This window comes from Helianthus annuus, chromosome 9, assembly GCF_002127325.2.
Source record: "Helianthus annuus cultivar XRQ/B chromosome 9, HanXRQr2.0-SUNRISE, whole genome shotgun sequence".
Taxonomy (NCBI): domain Eukaryota; kingdom Viridiplantae; phylum Streptophyta; class Magnoliopsida; order Asterales; family Asteraceae; genus Helianthus; species Helianthus annuus.
Genome location: NC_035441.2, coordinates 166,341,097 through 166,361,154, shown reverse-complemented (window position 1 = coordinate 166,361,154; position 20,058 = coordinate 166,341,097). Strand labels below are relative to the sequence as shown.

The 20,058-nt window shown below is 40.0% G+C and overlaps 4 protein-coding genes across 7 annotated transcripts; 1 reads left to right on the top strand and 3 right to left on the bottom strand.

Moving 5' to 3' along the window:
- Nucleotides 1-538: 538 nt before the first annotated feature.
- Nucleotides 539-4,516, bottom strand: LOC110879435 (pre-mRNA-splicing factor SLU7-A). Of its 2 annotated transcripts, XM_022127896.2 has the most exons (4): nucleotides 4,258-4,516; nucleotides 2,893-2,993; nucleotides 987-2,077; nucleotides 539-800 (listed from the first exon to the last, which is right to left on the bottom strand). In XM_022127896.2, the coding sequence occupies exons 2-3, from the start codon at nucleotides 2,981-2,983 to the stop codon at nucleotides 990-992; spliced, it is 1,179 nt and encodes a 392-aa protein (XP_021983588.1). In that variant the 5' UTR covers nucleotides 2,984-2,993; nucleotides 4,258-4,516; the 3' UTR covers nucleotides 539-800; nucleotides 987-989. The 2 variants fall into 2 exon arrangements, with proteins under 2 accessions (XP_021983588.1, XP_035833718.1); XM_035977825.1 differs by lacking the exon at nucleotides 539-800 and having other exon boundaries at nucleotides 862-2,077.
- A 1,839-nt stretch (nucleotides 4,517-6,355) lies between these two features.
- LOC110879433 (protein WEAK CHLOROPLAST MOVEMENT UNDER BLUE LIGHT 1) lies at nucleotides 6,356-9,980 on the top strand. Of its 3 annotated transcripts, none has more exons than XM_022127892.2 (4): nucleotides 6,356-6,675; nucleotides 6,755-6,834; nucleotides 7,432-7,903; nucleotides 7,988-9,980. In XM_022127892.2, exons 3-4 carry the CDS (start codon nucleotides 7,448-7,450, stop codon nucleotides 9,776-9,778), a joined length of 2,247 nt encoding a protein of 748 aa, XP_021983584.1. In that variant the 5' UTR covers nucleotides 6,356-6,675; nucleotides 6,755-6,834; nucleotides 7,432-7,447; the 3' UTR covers nucleotides 9,779-9,980. The 3 variants fall into 3 exon arrangements, with proteins under 3 accessions (XP_021983584.1, XP_021983585.1, XP_021983586.1); XM_022127893.2 differs by having other exon boundaries at nucleotides 6,376-6,662; XM_022127894.2 differs by having other exon boundaries at nucleotides 6,480-6,662; nucleotides 6,740-6,834.
- Nucleotides 9,981-10,111: 131 nt separating this feature from the next.
- On the bottom strand, nucleotides 10,112-11,844 carry LOC110879436 (photosystem I chlorophyll a/b-binding protein 5, chloroplastic). The gene is made up of 6 exons (XM_022127898.2): nucleotides 11,513-11,844; nucleotides 11,298-11,430; nucleotides 10,832-10,944; nucleotides 10,643-10,747; nucleotides 10,462-10,550; nucleotides 10,112-10,375 (listed from the first exon to the last, which is right to left on the bottom strand). Exons 1-6 carry the CDS (start codon nucleotides 11,734-11,736, stop codon nucleotides 10,233-10,235), a joined length of 807 nt encoding a protein of 268 aa, XP_021983590.1. The 5' UTR covers nucleotides 11,737-11,844; the 3' UTR covers nucleotides 10,112-10,232.
- An 88-nt stretch (nucleotides 11,845-11,932) lies between these two features.
- LOC110879434 (protein CYPRO4) lies at nucleotides 11,933-14,268 on the bottom strand. The gene is made up of 2 exons (XM_022127895.2): nucleotides 12,500-14,268; nucleotides 11,933-12,364 (listed from the first exon to the last, which is right to left on the bottom strand). Exons 1-2 carry the CDS (start codon nucleotides 14,120-14,122, stop codon nucleotides 12,071-12,073), a joined length of 1,917 nt encoding a protein of 638 aa, XP_021983587.1. The 5' UTR covers nucleotides 14,123-14,268; the 3' UTR covers nucleotides 11,933-12,070.
- Nucleotides 14,269-20,058: the final 5,790 nt, after the last annotated feature.

Sequence of the window (20,058 nt, the reverse complement as noted above, 5' to 3'; positions counted from 1 at the left end):
GTTAATCATCAGCCACGACTGAGTGCTAATTATCTTTACTTTTAAAGTGCAATAATTACCATCAAATGAGTTTTAAAGTTACCATCAAATGTAGTAATGTACCAATAAAATACAAGTTAATTAAAAGAAAAACCTAGATAAAAAAGGGAAACTCCTAAATTCGAAACTATAATTAAATAATTTAATAGTCCCGATGACTAATAATATTTCTTTTAAACAAAAATTATATTCAAACATAACCTATTAGAGATTTTATAATGTGGCGGTACTAGGGGCACAACCCAAACCCAAAGTACCCAATTTGAAAGAACCAATTAAATAGCTACACCTTATTTTTACATATACCTAAATCACTTTGGGGTGGTGTCGGAGAAGCCTGCATTTCACTTTTACCCATTTTCATGTTTGAGAACGACATTCTTCATCGGGTAGTAGAAACCGATCTCACAAACTAAATGTTGAAGCCGAAAGGTTGGCGTCAGTGTTACCGATAAAAACTTTGAGCCCGAGTGCACTACCTGAGCTACTACTCCCTGAGTACTCTTAAGCATCCTTCAATAACAGTTGTGCAAGTGCAAGGTGACCTTAATACAATCGACTCAAATTAACTATTAACATCTAATCAAACTAAGAAAGAAACAATGGGAGCACTGAGGTTATTAAATCTATTTTTCTAATAAAAAGGTAAAATAGTCGTTTTAAATTAAGTTACGTCTCCATATCTTCAGCTGTCAGATCATCATTCCAGTTAGCATTATATATGCGCTTCCGTTCACCTCTCTATTCCTCCTCTTGTCCTCCTACATAAATCACTAGCAATCATTGAGATTTTAAGCGATAAACTGAACCATAAAACATGCATTTCACAAATCAAAGAAAATTCTCAAATTATATCAAAATCCATTTTACCAGACTAACAACACACAAATGAAGATCTGTAAGCAAAATAATTTTAACATCTACTCGTAATAAACTGATCAATTCACCTTCTAAATAACCCTGCCAACGCGATCATACTCAACTTCTCTCTCACTCTGACCCAATAACAGCTCTCTTGGAAGCGCGTCTTCAGCAGCCGCATTCCCATACTTTTCCAAAATCGCCTCCTTCGCTTTCGATCTCAACATTTCTTTATTAATCCTATAACTTTTGTTCAACAATTCAGCTTGTGAAGGAGCCGCTTGCATGTGCACATCATTCCCCTCGTCAAAAACTTCCCAAACATGTACATTCAGCTGCTTAAACTCCAAAGCTTCACCGCTTATTCTATTTTGATTATCCCCACCATAAAACTTCTCATTCGGATCCATATCTGGCAGCGGATCCCCACGCATGGATCGCGCTTTCGGGTCATAATGAGCGGAATTCACATCAAGATTAACAAGGTATTTAGCTATATCTTCTCGAATACGGAGGTTCCTTACAGTTCCTGTGGACCCACCGCCAGTAGTACGCACACGTTTCTCGACCTTAGCAAAATCCATCTGCTTGCTTTCATCAACTTTCGCTTCATCTACGTTTAAACCGTCTTCACCATCACTATCGTTCTTTTCTTCAAGCTTTTTCAACTGTTGCTCTTTTAAATACTTTTTCCGCGCTTCATCTCGAGCTTCATATCGATCAATCACATGAGCATACGACGCTGCATCATACCCATTCCACGGGTCCCTTTTGCCATCATAATCGAGATCAAAAGTCTCGATCTTCTCATCAGGTGCTATATTTTTACCGGTCAATTTCGCTCCAGCCTTGCGGGGTCTTTCCATGCAGGTTTTGCTAGTGTGTGTAATGGCTCCACAGTTTTCACATGCACCCTTTCTGAACTTGTCAGCTTGAAATGTTTTCGCTCCTCTATCGTACCAACAGTTTTTGTTATTTGGATCAAGTTTCCATTTCCGTTGATGTTTTAAACTCGGTCTTTCCGCATTAAGATACCAAGGAGCAGATGACATATACCGAGGAATATGTGGATTGATCTCGTTTCCGTCTTCATCAACCTCCGCAGGTGCAAGCCCGGCTTTACGCGCTTCTTCCAGTTCTATCTGCTTCCTGTGATCCTCCCTGGACTTGAACGCCGCTGCAATAATCATGAATAGAGGTGTGAATTTCTGACACGACCCGAAAAAACTCACAAACCTAACACGAAATTTGTGGGTTTGGGCTTAGTCTAAGCGAGTTCAGGTCAGTTTCAGGTTGAACCCCGCAAACCCGTTTAGCTAAACGGGTCAGGTTCATGTCAACCCAGTCGGGTTGGCGGGTTGACCAGTATAACCCATTTATATTGTATTATATTTTTTTTACAGTATCTTTTATGCCATAAATTAAATTGAGTGTGTATTTTATGCCATAATTATAACTTAAAAAGAGAAATTCATGTAAGAAAATACATGTAAGTTTTTATAATATAAATGTAATTGTATTATATACATTTACGATTTTCGGATTCAGGTCGTGTTAAGGTTCATCTAAAATTTTTGGGTTTGGGTCGGGTTGGACCCGTCAACCCACGAACACGACCCGTTTAGCGCCCCTAATCATGAAGTTAGTAATTACACATGGTCTAAACTAACTATAATCTGTTACAAACGCTTTCATGCCAAGTTTGCATATGTAATTTACTGGTACACTAAAACATTTGATATTTCCTAATTCCTATCTCCATTACTAAGCCCGTCTACCTTCTGTTTGATGTAACTTAACAAGTTTTCTGATTATATCAATCGTTTGTTTTATTAAAAAAAAAAAAAATTACTAAGCATGGTTAACAAGCATCAACAGATGTTCCTAAAACACTAATGCCGAAATAAATATCGCATAACAGACTCGAACCATTTATGAACCATAGGACTTGTAAGCAACAAAAAACACCATTTTGACTACACAAGAAAATACCTTTCCGGAAGGGGGTGACTTCATTATTTGGTGTAGAATATTTTTGCATCTTTCTTTTTTTCCGATGGTTGTCTGGTAGGTCGGATGCCATTAACAAAGCACTGTTAACAATAACATATTCATAATCAAAGTTCAGTTATTTCAACTGTTGAAGAAGCAACCACTAATCAGAAATCAAATTTATTCAATAAAAACGATAATTTAACGACGTAATTCGCAATAAACAAGTTCATAATCACTTCCACTTAATCCTAAGGGTGTAAGGGGCGTAATTCGGGGAGGGGTTCGGGGAGGGGAAATCCCGATTAGGGGGGCGGCGCCATTGCTTCGGTGAACAAGAGAGAGGTAGACAAGGGGGTGGCGGCTCACCGAAGGAGAGAGGGGAAAGGTGGTGGGGCCAGCCAAATTCCATCCAATCAAAGCTTTTATTTGTTTTTTTTTTTTTTTTTGAATAAAAAAATAAGGGGAGTTAAGAGGGGAGTGGCGCCATCAAATGGGGGTGTTAGGGGAGTTTAAGAGGGGAGTTGACGTGGCACACGGGGATTGGTTTGACGTAAGAGAGGGGACTCACCTATTAGGTGAGCACCCCCTTCACCCTAATACATGTTCATGTCTAGACTCCAAATGGTTAAAACATTATGAATTCAACCCCTTACTTTGAGTGAATTCTCTACATGAAACTTATTAAAATGAACAATAATGTATGTAATATTAGAAAATTGGATTTTAATAATCATAACTTTGACCTATTGTCCGGGATTAATCCCAACTCAGGAGGAAATGTTTACTGACAGTCCCAACTATGAACATATTTTCTTTCCTTCAGCGATCCCATACTAACCGAAAGTTAACCCAGTTACTTTTTGTTGACATGGACTGCCAATGTGGCAGTCCATGCCATCAAAACTTGTCACATAAGCAGTACACGTCATCAAAACTTTGACTATTTGTTCCACATAAACAGTAAAAACTATCTTGGTTAACTTTTTCATTTTTAGCTAGTATGGGATCGCTGAAGAAAAATAAGTTAAAAATCAGGATTATCGTAAACGTTTCCTGAGTTGGGATTAACCCGGCCAATAGATTAAAGTAGGAATTATTAAAATCCAATTTCCTATAATATTTATACATATTATAGAATTATAACTTCTAATGAATTGTGCTTTATTTTTTGAAACGCTCACACATTGTGATTGAAAGACGGGTATACGTAATTTATATTGTGGTAATCATAACCTTTGGTGCCCTAAAACACATACCAAACCATATTCTACGATTGTCGTTTGTTTCTTTTGTAATTATTCAGTAACTTTTCTTCTAAATAAGATGTAAATAAACAAGCAGAGCAGGGAATAAGAATGTTACCTGATCAAGAATGAAGCCGGGACCGGAATATGTGGTGGTGAATGGCGCTAGGAGTATCCGATTCACGTACAAATTTTTGTTAGGGTTGTTTCGTTTAAGGATTTTGAGAGCGATTTCTTGTTCGTCACGTGAGAGAACGAACAATGGTTTTCGTTAGGGTTAAAAGTTAATATATATATTTTTTAAAGCCCATAAACATTGGGTTAGTTGAGCTTACTATCCATTTTTAATAGGACTTTCGAATTTCAAGATAAATACAGACTTTTTATCTCATAATTTAACTAAAAATAATATTTATCTCTAAAATTTATTCATCTTTAAAAACACCCTACACCTGATTCCTTATATATTGGTCAAGTAAAACTGTTTTTGATAATCAAGGGTGTGTATGATATGGGTAAATTTTTTTATTGTTTTTATAAATGTTTACTTCTTGAATGTTTCATTTATTAAAAAAATAATTCTCAACCAATTTCTACATTTTTTCCACTTAGTAATAACAATTACTATATTTCACTGATCAAATTTTACGGTGTGGATAGGGTTGAAGGAAGGGTGTGGAGCGAAATGTGGTAACCACGTTAGCATGGTGGCGTGGAGAAAAAAGCACCGGTTGGAAAAATGGCGTGGAAGAGAATAAAAAAAATAAACATTAACTAATCAAAACAAACCTAAACTACACCCACCAATCAAGAGCCTCCACCTCACCCACACATTTGCCTCCACGCCGGTGGAAATCCTCAAGCCTCAAACACAACGCCGTTCAGAACACGAGGCACAGGGTGATTTAGTGGGCGTGGACTGGCAATAGCGCCGTGTTTCCACACCCATACCGTGTGGTTTTAGTCATGGTTGTAAAACAAGGTTTTCGAGGCCGAGTACTCTCCGAGTAGTCGATACAAGGTAGGCTGCCGAGACGACTATCTTCGAATCCGCCTAATTACTCAGAGTCGGTCAAACGCGGGAAAACTCGGCCAGAATTGGATCTAGCAGGTCAACTCGGGCCTAGTTTGACTTAAATAATAATAAAACATAATTTCTATGCCCATCATATTAAAGAATGAATATCAATTTCACCTATTTTGTTATAAATATTAGTAAATTTATGCTATTTGACATATATTTAATCACCAAAAAGTAATTTCTTTATAATTTAACATGTCCGAGTACTCTCCGCCTAGACCGGGTACTCTCAACTCCCAGGTCGACCGACTAGGGAGCGCCTACCGACTTTTGCAGCCATGGTTTTAGTATTAAAAAATAATCTATAAGAAATCAGATAAAAGACTTCAAGTTTATATATGTATCGTGTTTATTTCAAAACCAGTACGTATACATAGTACTATAATGAATATGTAAGATTATAAATACCCTGCTTTTTTAGACGAATCTTAAATATGCCAAAACCTTCACTATCTTAACCAATTTATTTAATAGATAGTACAATGGTTGTAACAACTTTGATAGTTCTCTAACATATTATTGTTTTACGAAAAACCGCTACGCATAAGGATGAGCAAATCTTAACCGTTAACCGATACCCCGAATCAAATTAACCAGTAGCAAAGATTAACCAAACGTTATGGTTAAGGTTATTTGATTAACCAACTAATATGTTAACCGAACCGAAAAACTTAAGACACACTTACCTCGAGATGAATATTTGTATATAAAACTATATGTGTCAATGTTGTGATCAAAAACCTTGAGAGATTAGAATACATATGAAATTAATACATCTTAAGTGAAAGTGCTCATAGGAACGAGTAACACGTACGTCTTTGTTTCTACTAGCCCGAGTATCACCTTCGTACAATTCCCTTTCGATGTCACTCATTCTTTTTACATGTCCATTTATTTCAAACCTAGCTTGGTTAGTTAACCGAAATAAACCAAAACTATACCATAAACCGATCTATTGAAACTGAGGTCCGGTTATCGTCCCATAACGAAGCTAGCAGTTATGGTAATTGTCAAGGGTAAAAATAAGTCTCAAAGGGCAAAAAGATACGTTGGCAAGAAGGAAAAAAAATTGCTAGTTTGAAAAGTAAAAAACATTGGATGACCAAAATGAGGAAAAAAGTCCAAATATTGGCACGAGGGAGGGAGGGAGGGAGCGTGGGAAATGGGTATGTGGCGGCGACTTTTCCACAACGTGTAGACAAAGCAGCTGTTTGCTCTCCACCATCCAAAAATTTTAAAAAATAAAAATAAAACTTGTATAACTAATTATCGGATTCCCTTTTGAAAAAACTAAATATCGGATTGATTACCTGTTTGTGTTGTCTTCATAATCATCACACTTGTTGTCTATCTATTTTACAATCGTTCGTCAGCTGTTCGAAGAAAACATAGATTGAATTGAAGCAGGATAGATGATTGTTTATAGACATATTCGTTGTTCGGTAGGCTCCACGCGTATGTTCCTTTAATTTCTCTTTCTCTTTACTTTCATTTAACTATCATCCTTTTAACTTATTAGGTTTTCGTTAAACAGTTGTTTTGAAGCTCTAATCGTTGATTTAATCCACTTATTGGGACCAATTGGGGAGCATCAAGCATCTTGAGGGTTTACTGGTAGGTCGTCTCTCCTTTTCACTATCTTTTCAATTGGATTATCGCTTGTTTGTTGATTGATTGATGGTTGCTTTTTGAATAATTTCTTCCTTATCTGTTTTATGTTTCTCATATGAATTATGATGATATGTTGGAGATAATTATTGTAGACCTTTGAAATACTTGAATTTATAATCACTTATTGACGTAGAACGATTCTGAAAGTCAAAACCCTCAATTCACATACAAAATTGTTTTCATGTCTTTCTTGCTGGAAAACTCAAGTTACAAATGCTTCCCTTTGCTTGCAACCCTGCAAAATATGATGAACCGGTTCGTCCTTTTAAGGAACTTTGACTATGCTACACCGATTAAATCCTAGTGTTCAACAATATGCATGTAGATGCTTGCTAGATATTCCTTTTGGGAGATTCATTTGTTTATTATATGCTCTTCGTACTATATTGGTTGTCGTAAAACGAAAGATGGATGAAGAAAGTTGAAGGTGAAGAAAGATTTTATTCGTTGTATTAATTTATGTTAATTTTATCTGTTATCAACTTGTATCTCTTTTACTTAAGGCTAAGTTACGCTTGCCTGATGAATGAAAATTTTCAGATCTCATCTTTCTGTAATGGACGAAACCAAAGTTGTTGGAGAGGGTACGACTACAAATGGTGAACCTTCTACAAATTCACCAGATGATAAACCCGTTTCAGGTGCACCAATGCCAGTAACTGATGAACCTGAAACCGAACAAAAAACCTCCATTGACCCAAAACCATCTAATCTTCCCTCCGAGGATCTCTCTACACCTGTAAAAACAAAACCTGATGACGATAGTCCGAAAAGCAACTTACTTGTTCAAGAAGCAGCGTTATCACCAATTCCATCAGAAACATCTGCACAAAAACCAAACGATGCTACTCTTGAAAGTAATGGCAATCGTGTTGAGACGGTTAGTCCCAAGAACACGAGCTCAAGAATAGGTGATATCGATACCGCTTCACCTTTTGAATCCGTTAAAGAAGCCGTTTCCAAGTTCGGCGGCATTGTTGACTGGAAAGCCCACAAAGCCCAAACCTCTGAGGTATAATCTTCTTCAACCTCTAAAATCGCCACGTTTTATTTTATTTCGAAAGGTATTTTAGATATTTTTTACGTGGCAATGCAGAAACGCAAGTATATAGAACAAGAACTTCAGAAAACAAACGACGAGATCCCGTTACTGAAGAAAAATTCTGAAGCAGCCGAAGAAGCAAAACAACAAGTATTAAAGGAGTTAGACAGCACTAAACGGCTCATAGAAGAACTAAAACTGAACCTCGAGAGAGCACAAACCGAAGAAAACGAAGCGAAACAGGACTCCGAGTTAGTCAAACTAAGAGTCGAAGAAATGGAGCAAGGGATCGCTGACGAATCTAGCGTTGCCGCCAAGGCACAACTGGAGGTTGCGCAAGCGAGACACGCAGCTGCGGTTTCCGAGCTGGCCACCGTGAAAAATGAGCTTGAAAATCTCCGTAAAGAATATGACGTATTGGTTTCCGAAAAGGATATAGCGGTTAAAAAAGCTCGGGAAGCGGCATCTGCGTCGAAAGAAGTCGAGAAAAAGGTGGAAAACCTAACTATCGAACTCATGATGACGAAAGAGTCGTTAGAGTCAACACATGCTGCTCATTTAGAGGCTGAAGAACATCGAATCGGAGCCGCAATGGCACGTGATCAAGATGCGTTAAACTGGGAGCGAGAGTTGAAACAAGCGCAAGAAGAAATTGAAAAGGTCAACCACCAGATCGGCTCGGTTGAAGATCGGAAATCGAAACTCGATGCCGCTACAGCTTTGCTTAACGACTTGAAAACCGAATTAGCGGCTTACAAGGAGTCAAAGTTGAGTCAAGAAGATGTTAACAATCCTGATAATGAAATACAATCAGCGAAGAACAATGTTGAAGAGGTGAAACAAAACATTACGAAAGCAACAGAAGAGATCGATTATTTAAAAATGGCCGCAAGTTCGTTAAAAACCGAGTTAGAGAAAGAGAAAGCTGCACTTGCCGCCATTAGGCAGCGAGAAGGGATGGCGGCGGTGGTGGTTGCGTCTCTTGAAGCCGAACTAAACCGAACAAAATCGGAAATCGCGCTTGTTCAAACAAAAGAAAAGGAAGCCCGAGAAAAAATGGTGGAGCTCCCAAAACAGTTACAAACGGCGGCGCAAGAGGCGGATCAAGCGAAATCAATGGCGCAAGAAGCGCGTGAAGAGCTAAACAAAGCGAAAGAAACATTGGAACAAGCGAAAGCGGGAGCGAGTACAATGGCAAGCCGATTACTTGCGGCACAAAAGGAAATCGAAGCGGCAAAAGCTTCGGAAAAGTTAGCTCTGGCGGCCATTGACGCACTTCACGGGACTGCGAATGAACCAGAAACCGGAGTTACGCTTTCTTTGGAGGAATACTATGAATTAAGTAAGAAAGCCCATGAAGCGGAAGAAGCGGCAAACCTACGTGTGGCGGAAGCAATCTCACTGATTGACGTAGCGAAAGAGTCGGAATCGAAGAGCTTGAGTAAGCTCGAGCAAGTGACGTCGGAACTGGCTGCAAGAAAGCAAGCACATGATGCGGCGTTACAAAAAGCGGAAAAGGCAAAAGAAGGAAAGCTGGGTGTGGAACAGGATTTGAGGAAGTGGAGAGCGGAAAACGAGCAAAGGCGGAAATCGGGACTAGGGGTGGGCCCACGAGAAAGTTTTGAAGCGGCGAAGAGTTTTAACACGAAGCCCGTTAGCTCGTCAAACCAGAACCCGAGGCCTGTTGTGAAGACGGTTTTACCTGAAAGCAATAACAACAGCAATAGCAACACGGCGGAATCTTCACCCGAGGTGAGGAGTTTGAAGAAAAAGAAGAAGTCGTTTTTCCCTCGGATTTTTATGCTATTGAGAAGGAAGAAATCGGGGTTGAATAAGCGAGGGTAAATGATGGAACTGAGAGGTGTCGGTAATGTTATACGTGTAACATATGCTGTTGGTTTTGATTGTGATTCTATTTGGTCATAAATGAGGAACACAATAAGTTGTATTTTTATTGTTGTGTAACAAATTCCAGGTTTGAGTTGTGTATTGTATACTTATACTTCACTTCACTTGTCTAGTACTATCGCGTGCAATTTTTCCTTTTTATGGTTCCATTTGTTTATACATTTTTGTCGTTTACTCCAACTTTTTAGAACGGTGACCTGAATCGACTGTTTTGTGAGTCTTAATCATCAAATGAAGATGTTGGTGAACCCACAGTTAAGATGGTTTATGTGTTATAATCGAATTTACTTGATCAATGCACAAAGAATGTGATTATATTACATTGAACTGATTTAGGTTATAATACAATATTTTCCTGTTACAAGAATCACAAGTATTCAAATAAGCTGCTCTAAGAACCAGAGCCAGCGAGGGTTTGAATGATGGTTACGTGCCACGGGTCCGATAGGTGCTTAACTAGGTTATCGACAGGGCCCACATGAGTCACATTAGCCTGCACGAATATCCCAAGCATTGCCACCATTGCAAGCCGGCCTATAACAACCAGTCAGTTAGTCCCAAAACATAACTAAAATAACTGTCGCATAATTATTCAAAATGTTAAAAGGCATAAACAACACCATTTTTAATCTCCTTCAGCTTCCACTCGTGAGCATTTGTTATGTCTTTAGCAAGACCAAGAGGATTTAGCAAAGGCCCACCAGGATATCTGTTAAGCATCATCGATTATATATATCATATAAGTCGATGAAATGTACAAGTACATGTCATTATAGATACAAATGATATAAAGATTCTTACCCAGGTTCTAAACCTTCTAGAGCAGCTTCTAACCCGAAAAAAGACCCTTCCTTGGCTTGAGAACCCGGATTAGTGAAATCCATGTATCTTTTGGTCTCAACGAACCTGCACAAAGTGAATTTCGAAACTAAAAACTGAATAATCATTCACTTTATATGATAATTTCAAAAAATTTAAACTTTGAAATACCCCATCAATAGTAGTTGAACAATGAAGAGAGTTCTAGTACTGGCAAAATCGAACTTAGTTGCACCTGCTTCATACCACACTGGTAGGTCGCTAATTCCGGTTACACGAAGCAACTGCAACAAAAATGTTTTGTTTATATATAAAGAACCTCACTTTCCGAAACCTGTTTGTTTAAAATTGGGTAAGATCACAATACCGGGCAAATAAAAAAAAAAATAGTTTAACGAGTTGAAAGTCGTCTAAAACATTAAGAGGTTTTCGAAACTTCGGATTGATGATATTGTTTTTAATCATAACTAAAACATTAATTACTTAAACAATAATCAGAAAAAAAAGGGACAAAACAAAGACCCGTGTTGACCTGCAAAAAATAATGACCCGTTACCCAACCTGTCTAACCCATGCCCACCCATTTTGTCACCTCTAGCAGATATACAATAATGATTCGAATAAGAAATGAACCGACATCAGTGAAAAGAATTCCAGCAACTCCAGCCATAGCAAAACGGGCATGAACCAGTTCAGCCTGCACATACCACTTCAAGCTAGCTGGATCCTCTCCAAGTCCAAGAGGGTCAAATCCAAAATCTCCAGCAAGACTTCACAAGAAATAAACAAACTTTAAAAAAAAAAATCATGATTTTTTTTTTACAAATGCTAGTGTCAAGTGCTACTGCTTACGTTCCATCAAGATGAGGTGGCGGGTCAAGCCCAGGAAGCCATGTGGGCCGCTCCTGAGCTTGAATGGCGGTTTTCATGTGTCGTGCACCCCTGCTCCATTTAGATATGCCGGTTGTACCAAATGCTGTTCTGTTTGTACTTTTTCCGGCACGGTGTTTTACTATGGTAGATGAAGAACAAGGGCATGCTAGCATATGGGAGCTTCTAACAAGTGAAATGTACATTTTTTTTAAATCCTTATCAACAAACAAACCACCAGTTACAACTCTGAAGGCATAAAAACCACAAGGGACCCACTACTATCCACATATGTGTGATGGAAAGACACAACTTATCCAGATACTTCTAACCATTAATTCATATTTATATAAAAGAATTAAAAAAAGATAATAACAACACATAAATTATATTAACCTCAAATGATAAGCAAACATTTCAAGTTCATCTTAACCATTAGTAGTCCATTACTCCATTACAACAATCCTGTTGCTAGCAACAAAAATACAATCAAGTTGATAAAAGTACATATTGTTTTTCAGAAAAAAAAACTAGAAATAATTAAGCATAAGAAAGTCTGCTGCTAGATATGCTGAAAGAACTGACTTTCATTGGAGTAGCAACGACGAGTGGGGCCTCAGGTGAATCACTCACTGCAAATTTCTCATGCATAAAACGGCTTTCAACGATTGAATCGTCTTTTGGGACGATCTTGTAGCAGTAGCAACTCTTCAGACCGACTTGATTTCTGTAGCATTCGTGGGACCCGTCCTTCACCTGCTGAAAGTTCCAAATGACACTGAACTTCCCCACAGTGGCGACCAGGTGGCGTTCTTGCTTCCCGTCTTCAGTGACCTGTTTCAATTCATCGAAATTCCCATAAATCAATCCAAAAAAATAATAATTGTATATGGTAAGATGTTAGTAAGAAGCTATAGCATGAAGCAATATGCAATTGATAGGAATAAAGTAACTGAAACCGATACATACCCAAGAGAATTGTGCCCCACGGAACTTGTTAAACATTCCAGCCCTATGTGAATCAAGAGGATTCAACTTCAACAGCCTTGGAGCTGCGATTCTATTCCCCATACGTCCTGCAAAGCCCGTCTTTGATTTCCCATCTTTATCGGTAAACAACGTGCAAATAAGGATCAAATAAGTATCGGTTGTGCCCAAAATCCACTTCCCATCATAAGTAACATCCACATGTGTAATGGGTGACCCGAGGCCCGGAAAAGCAGTCTTGGCTTGTCTCATGGAGCTCACAGAGTACAGCCTTATCTTCCCGTCAAGAGAACCAACAACAATTGACCCATCACCAGTAGTCGCAAAACATTGAAAATTTGTCCCTCTAGAGAACTGATGTCCTTGTGTCCAGTTCAACACAGGGGTGTTTGCATCAGCAAGATTCTGAACAATCCCGTGTCGGTCACGCATATCCCACCTACAAAGCCTATTATCATCCAAACCCAAGAAAGTCGACCCGGAAGGATCCATTTGCGCTCCTTTGCTATCGTTCGTCACATCCCTCATCGTAATATCCGTCCCATCTTTTGCAAACTTCCATTCAGTTACAACTTTCCCAGTTTCTATATCAAACTGATGAATCCCACTAGTGTGCGGTTTTCCACTAGTCATCGGACTCATTAACAACATATTTGTTTCCGCTTTCATCAAAAGCGCTTTCCTAGGAGTCGATTCAACGTGTCCTTTAATCGCATCATCAAAATTAACATAAACCCCTTTTCCATGAATCCCATGACTAAAATTCTTAACAACTTGAATACCCGAATCGCTTACCAAGAAACTGTTGTCCAATGCCCCTAAAGCCAAGCTTTTTATACTGCCCCCTTTCGCAGCCTCTTCGAACTCCTCTCGAAGATCATGGTTTCCCCTAACCGGAGTCTTGAAAGCCGGACTGTTCGAAAAACTATCCTCAGCATCCTCCCACATTGAATCATCAGCAGCTTCCGGATTCGCCCACGCTACAAAATCTTTCCCGTAAACCTTCGCTTTATTCTCATCATTACACTCAAACCCATAAGTATTTTCAAACAAACACTTCTCATACTGCTCAATAAACCCCTTGTAATCTTCAATACTAAAAAACTTCATAGCGTAAACACCATTCGACACAAAATCAACCCGTAACTGATCCATAGTTGGCTTCAACTGCAGCTGCTGATCAACCGTTGACCGAACTTTCGACCCGACTTTCAAAAACCAATAAAGATCCCCATCCCCATCTTCTTCCTCTTCATCGTCATCATCTTCATCACCCCCATTCGACGTCGTTTTGACGAAAGAATACGAAGTGAGCTTATCAACAACAACCCATTTGGAATTGGCAGTATTTGCAGCTGAAAAGATGTAAAGCTTAACGGGGTTCTTGACAGATTGGTTCTTGGATTGGTATTTGAGTTTTAGGGCTTTTAATTTAGCTTCAATTTGGTCAACGGAAGAGGGGGTCTTGGGTGGGGTTTTGATGGGTGATTGGTGGTCTTTAACTTCTTCGTAATCTTCATCGGATTCGGAGTGTTGTTGTTGTTCTTCATCGGATTCAGAGTCGGAGATTTCTAACTCTTGTCGGCGGCTTTCAGCGGCACCCATTTGGAGTTAGATTGGGGGTTAGGGTTTTGGAAGGATGAAGAGGGTAGTGAGATCTGATTGAATGCTAGTGGTAAAAGGGGGAAGAGGGAGGCGCGCAAATTGAAATTTTGAAATGAATAAGGGGTTTGGACCTTTTGTTGGTTACTTGGATCTGACTTTTTTCTAATACATTATTGATGGTGTGAAACCCACCAACTTTAAAGCTTTAGAATATAGGGTATGGTGGAGTTTGGGTTGAACATTTAGTGACATGTGGAATTGGAGCTCCCTCACCACCTGGTTACGTGTCCGTGGGGTATGGCAGGGCATGGGTTGGGCTTGGGTTGGGGTGCACCGGTGGCATAAATTATAAAAAAAAAATTACAAAAAATTTAAAAAAAATCACACAACATTTATAAAAAAAAAACTACAACTTCATTAAAATTTAAAATTACATAATTTATAAAATTACAAAATAAACCTAGAGCGTTAAATAAATTTCAAAAATGTCGATCTTGTCGAACGTCTTTCGCTCCTTGCCTCGAAACTCTATGTTCGCCACCGCCACCCGGTCCTCGTGGCTCAACTCGCCGCTCGGAACCGCTTCGTAGTAAGCCTTGAAACGGTCGAGTTTGGGCCGTAGCTCGCGCCATTTATGTTGGCATGCGTTGAGGTTGTGGCGGTCATTACCGACGTTATGTCGATAGGCCGCGAATGCTTCCACCCAGTATTTTGTTTGGCCCGGTGGTCGTCCCTTCATAGCGTCGACGACGCTAGTAACGAGTGTCATTTCTTCTTCATGGGTTCACGATACCATAGCGGTGTTGGGTTCGTGAGATGGGGGGGACCAGTGGGGTAGCGGGTTCAAGAGAATGAGTAGCCGGTGGGGTTTCGGTTCGTGGGATGGGGGACCAGTGGGTGGGAGTTACAAATATATAGAGGGTTGTTGGGAGATCGGGGTGGTGGTTTGGTGGTATGGGGGGACCGTTTGAATTTTAAAATTCAAAATTTGAATTGTGACCGCCTGACGTGGCGGGGTGAGCAAATGATATTCCGCCAGCTCGCTTGGCCATACCGCCCCACGCCCGGCTTGAAAGCCAAGCCCCAAGGGGCCACGCCCCAACCCAAGCCCACCCGGGGTGGTGCCTTGGGCGTTTTACCCCAACCCAAGCCCCATACCCCATGGCCTTAGAACACACGGTGTGTGAGATCAGGAAGAATGGGCGTGAAACGTCATGTGTTAACCAAGTTAGCATTGTGGTCTGGAGAAAAAAATACGGGTGAGAAATAGCATGGAAGACGAAAAAAAATTAACAAAAAAATAAACATCGACCAATGAAAACAAACATAAACTACACCTACAAATCAAGAGTCTCCACATCACCCACACAATTGCCCCACGCTGATGGAATTTCTCCCGCCCCTTCCCCACGCCAACCACAATGCGTGGTTGTGGCTTCCACGCCGCTTTTCACGTCCACACCGTATGGTCTTAAAGAGGTATAATCTTCTTGTTATTTTCTTAGACTGCTCGGTATGGGGAGCGGCCTAGAGCTGGTGAGGGCCGGCGACGCCCCAACACACCGCCCCTAGGTTCGTCCTCGTTGTCTCCGGCTTGCCTCCGACGCCCAAGACGGGCCCCTCTCTCTCTTCTTCTTTATACACACACATATATACATGCATACACGTATATATAAATATATATTTAGGCTCGTCCTCCACATCCTAGGTCCATCCCCTTTAGGCCCATCCTCACACCCGCTTACGTGTACGCTTACATAACGGATCTTCCTTTGAGGACTACCCCCCTCCACACCCCAAGGCCGGCTCGAAGGGTGTGCGGGATGGGCGATGACTCACTGCCCAAACCCATCGGGGGCCCATTTTTTTATTAGTTTTACACTGTAAATTTAGAATATATACATAATGAATCAGATGAATACCATCTACTTGGTTTGATGGTTTGAAAGTCACTTAGTAATAAGAAGACACGGGTTCTAATCCCAGTGTCCTCAGTTTGTTTTTCTTTTAGTTTCTTATCTATTTATTAAACGCAAATGACATTAATTGCCTAATTTTGTCAGGTTGCATTAAATGATTGGTGTTGATTCAACTGATATTAATTTATTTTCATATATTTACATTTTATATAGATATATTTATTCTTTTTAAAAATTTATATTTAAGGGCCCGTATTTTCTATTCGCAAAGGGCCTAAAAATTTTCAAACATTTTTGGAGACGACCCTGCCACACCCCGTAGTCTTGATTATCAATCATTATAGTAAGGCATGCATGCTTAATGGATTGTCACATACTTACATACTTTATCTAGCGTATCGGGCGTAAAAATTGTCGTTTAAAGTTAAAAACCATGTCTTACACCTAGGGCATGTTTGGCTAAGCTTTTTGAAACAACTTAGTGATTTATTGGCTTTTTGGAAAAGTCAGAATGGAGTGACTTATTGACTTATTGGTTTTTTCCCCTCACATACACCCTCATTGCCAAATATCATTTTGAAGCTTATGACTTTTAAAAAACCAATAAGTCAATAAATTATTTCAAAAAACTTAGCCAAACATGCCCCTAGTCCCACTTGTGTTATGTACTTTTTAGTTTTCTTTTGTGTATCATCATAAATTGTATGTTTGCTAGATAAAAAGTCTAGTCATACGTTAGTCAATAATATTACTAATCAATACTATCCCACATTTTCACAAAAAAAAACCAAATTAAAATAATCCCATTGACCAGACGTTTTTTTTTAACAGCCAACAAACTCAATCCCGAGCACTTTTGGGGCACCCACTGGACAAACGGAGTACTCCGAGAGTAACCCGAGTCCACCACCAATTCCGGGGAAAACCCAGTAACCCATCCGTCCGTAGGCACGACGGTGAGATTACCGGTAAAACCGGTTTGGCTCAAGGATCCAACCCAGGTTTCCCTGGGTCTCCTATCATTGCCCACCAATGCCTCACTCTACACCAAGTGGGAGTCGAACCTGCATCTCTCAAGAGAAATGCAAGCCCTCCATCACTTGATCTAGAGATGATTGGCTTTACCAGACGTTGTATATGATGAAAAATTTAAGTGTGGGATCATATTTAAACCATTGGCCTAAAATTTTGAGTCCACTTAAAATTGAGATGCATAGTAGGGAAAAGGCGTCTGAAAGGCGGGGTAAAAACATTACACCGCCCATCCCCTTCAAATGAAACTACGTGTGTTTTGTTTGGAGATGAGGTTGTCACCGCCAAAAGGCCCAATCACACCTCACCATCACAGAACCAACTGTTCCCTATGTTCATTTTTCTCCGCGTGGAGTTTAGACCATGTGGTATGGTGGGGCGGGGGTTGGGACTTGAGTTGGGTATTGGTTGACATGTGGAACGGGGTGGCAGACATGGGAAACCCACAAAAACACACGGATTGGTGGGCGGGGGTTTGGGGGGCGTGGGTTTGATGGGTTTGTGGGCTGACCGGCTGGGCAGACCCAATACACAAATTTAATTTTTTTTAATAATTTTAAATAAAGAAAATTACAAAAAAAAAAAAAAAGATTACAAAAAAAAAATTCCTAACTTTTATATTTGTTTTTTATTTGTTCTCTCAACGCCAAGACTATTTCTAACTCGTCACCCTGTAGGTAGGTGATCAATCGGCTGGGATAGAATTTTCAAATCATCCCGTCTTTGTTTCAGGGCATCTCTAGTGGCATCTCTAGCTTCTTTGCTACTTCGTATTTCGGTCCTTTGTTGTTGGAATACGTTGAATGTATCTAACTTGCATGAAATGTCATCCAACTGGTCGCTGTATATTCCCCTACGCGAGCCAGAACTCCCAGCTGAAGGCGACGCCGTTTGTTTTTTAGCACGCCTTCTTGAGGCATTTCTTCCATGCTCAGGTCGGTTTGGGCTTGACGAATCATCCAAAAGGTCCTCAAAGTCTTGATCTCGTGCATCAGATTGGGCTTGGGACGAGGCCCTTGACATTTTGGAGGACGAGTTAGTTTCGCTACCAATGGGGATAGTCGCCCACTTTGGATGGAATTTACAAATCTCCCAACAATGCATGGAACGGAAGTCGGTCCCCACATTTGATTTGAATGCATTTACTGCATTTGCCAAAACTTCGGCTCCGGTTTCACCACTTTTAGGGTTTTGCGTTGCTTTATTTAAATAACCACTAAATTTTGTAAGTTGGGAGCTTATCTCGCTCCACTTTGAGAATAAGCTATCGTTTTCACGATAAGTCCCCCTACCCATTTCTTCATGGAATAGTCTACTAACCGATTCCCACAGGGCGGTTCGATGTTGCGAATTTCCTATTTTAATAAAAAAATATTAATATAGTACAAAGTTATATAAAAAATAACCATTCCATTAATATAAACAAAGGTTAAGAATACCTAAAGTTGAATGTTGAGATTGTTCACACAAAGCCCTCGCCAATGCAAGTTCTTCAGCGTAGACCCATTTTTGTTGTTTTCGTTTGGCGGTTTCAACTACTTTATCCTCCTCGGTTTTTTTCTTATGACTTCTTTTTTTGATGGGTTTCGATGCGGAAGGACCCTCTTTGGGTGGTTGAGTTTCGGGAACGGATTCGTTTTGTGAAAGGTCGATGGAGGTTGGTGAAAGGTCGACGGGCGATTGTTTTAACGGGGTAGGTATTGAATCTTCGGTGTGTGGGAAGTTAGTATATAAACGATTCCCAATATACGATGCATAACCCGCTATGTCGGGCATAGGAGAGTGTATGAAAAACGGACGAGCTATTGGACAAGTGGGTGGTGGGCTAGGATTATTTTCTTGGAATCCATACGGGTTGCTCGGGTCAAAAGGACGGTTGTAAGGATGCATTTTTTCGTTTTGTAGTAGGAGAATTGAAGATGTATAGAAGATATGGTTGAACGTGGTAAAAAATGGAAGTAAAATGTGATTTTTATAGTGAAAAAATGGAAGATTTTTTTTTTTTAAATATAGCCGTTGGCCAACGGCTAGCCCAACGGATCTTTTCTTTTCCCCATTCACAAACCGCCATGTCACCTTGGTCCCCCGCCCCACGCCCGGCTTGAAACCCAAGCCCCAAGGGGCCACGCCCCAACCCAAGCCCACCCGGGGTGGTGCCTTAGACGTTTTCCCCCAACCTACGCCCCAACCCAAACCCCATACCGATGTCCTTAATATTAACATATGAAATTTAGACAACGACTACAATTAATTTATATCTCATTTTAAACACATACATAGGAAGAATGATGTGTGACATGTATATTTTGTTGTTTTATCATATTAAGGGTCTTTACGGTCACAAAATCAGTTGTTGCTCATGGCTGTATGACTGGTTTAGCGTTAGCAACTTAATAAAAGTGATAGCACCACGGGTAATTTCACATGACAAAAGGAGTTGGCTGTTTGATTTAGGGTGGCTTGAATTCTAGCGACACTTTGTAATGATTAGTGGGAGCACTAATGGCGAAGCTTTATTGGGGCCGGGGGTGCCCTGTCCACACGGGTTTTTCGCTCGTAGTGTTAATTTTACCAAAAATTTCCGAAATTGTTTTTTTTTTGTGTAAAGTAATTCATTTTCAAGAGTCCGACCCCGACCGATTTAAATTTTGGGAGTCCGGCCCCCTCCGATTTAGATTTTGAGAGTCTAGGCCCACCGAATTTTCGTTCAAACTCTTCCACTGGACAACACGACCGTATTACACCATAATTGCATGTCTTTATGCCATTTGACAAAAAAATGTGGTGTCTATTTTCAGTTTGATGTCATAATTAATTTCAGAATTGCATATTTTTATCATACTCAGAAATATTTAGAGTAAACTTCCGTTTTGCTCCCTGTGGTTTGGTCACTTTAATGGTTTTGCCCCAAACCTTTAAAAATAGTCATTTTCCTCCCTGATCTCTCTAACTTATCATCATTTTGCTCCCCGCCTCTAACTCCAT

Coding starts and splice junctions, on each gene's coding strand:
- LOC110879435 (XM_022127896.2), bottom strand. CDS start 2,983: ATGGCATCCGACCTACCAGACAACCATCGGAAAAAAAGAAAGATGCAA. Junction 2,078..2,892: donor AGTCACCCCCTTCCGGAAAG/GTATTTTCTTGT, acceptor TGATTATTGCAG/CGGCGTTCAAGTCCAGGGAG.
- LOC110879433 (XM_022127892.2), top strand. CDS start 7,448: ATGGACGAAACCAAAGTTGTTGGAGAGGGTACGACTACAAATGGTGAA. Junction 7,904..7,987: donor ACAAAGCCCAAACCTCTGAG/GTATAATCTTCT, acceptor GTGGCAATGCAG/AAACGCAAGTATATAGAACA.
- LOC110879436 (XM_022127898.2), bottom strand. CDS start 11,736: ATGTACATTTCACTTGTTAGAAGCTCCCATATGCTAGCATGCCCTTGT. Junction 10,551..10,642: donor CTAGAAGGTTTAGAACCTGG/GTAAGAATCTTT, acceptor GATGCTTAACAG/ATATCCTGGTGGGCCTTTGC. Junction 10,376..10,461: donor GCTGAAGGAGATTAAAAATG/GTGTTGTTTATG, acceptor TGGTTGTTATAG/GCCGGCTTGCAATGGTGGCA.
- LOC110879434 (XM_022127895.2), bottom strand. CDS start 14,122: ATGGGTGCCGCTGAAAGCCGCCGACAAGAGTTAGAAATCTCCGACTCT. Junction 12,365..12,499: donor GTGGGGCACAATTCTCTTGG/GTATGTATCGGT, acceptor GAATTGAAACAG/GTCACTGAAGACGGGAAGCA.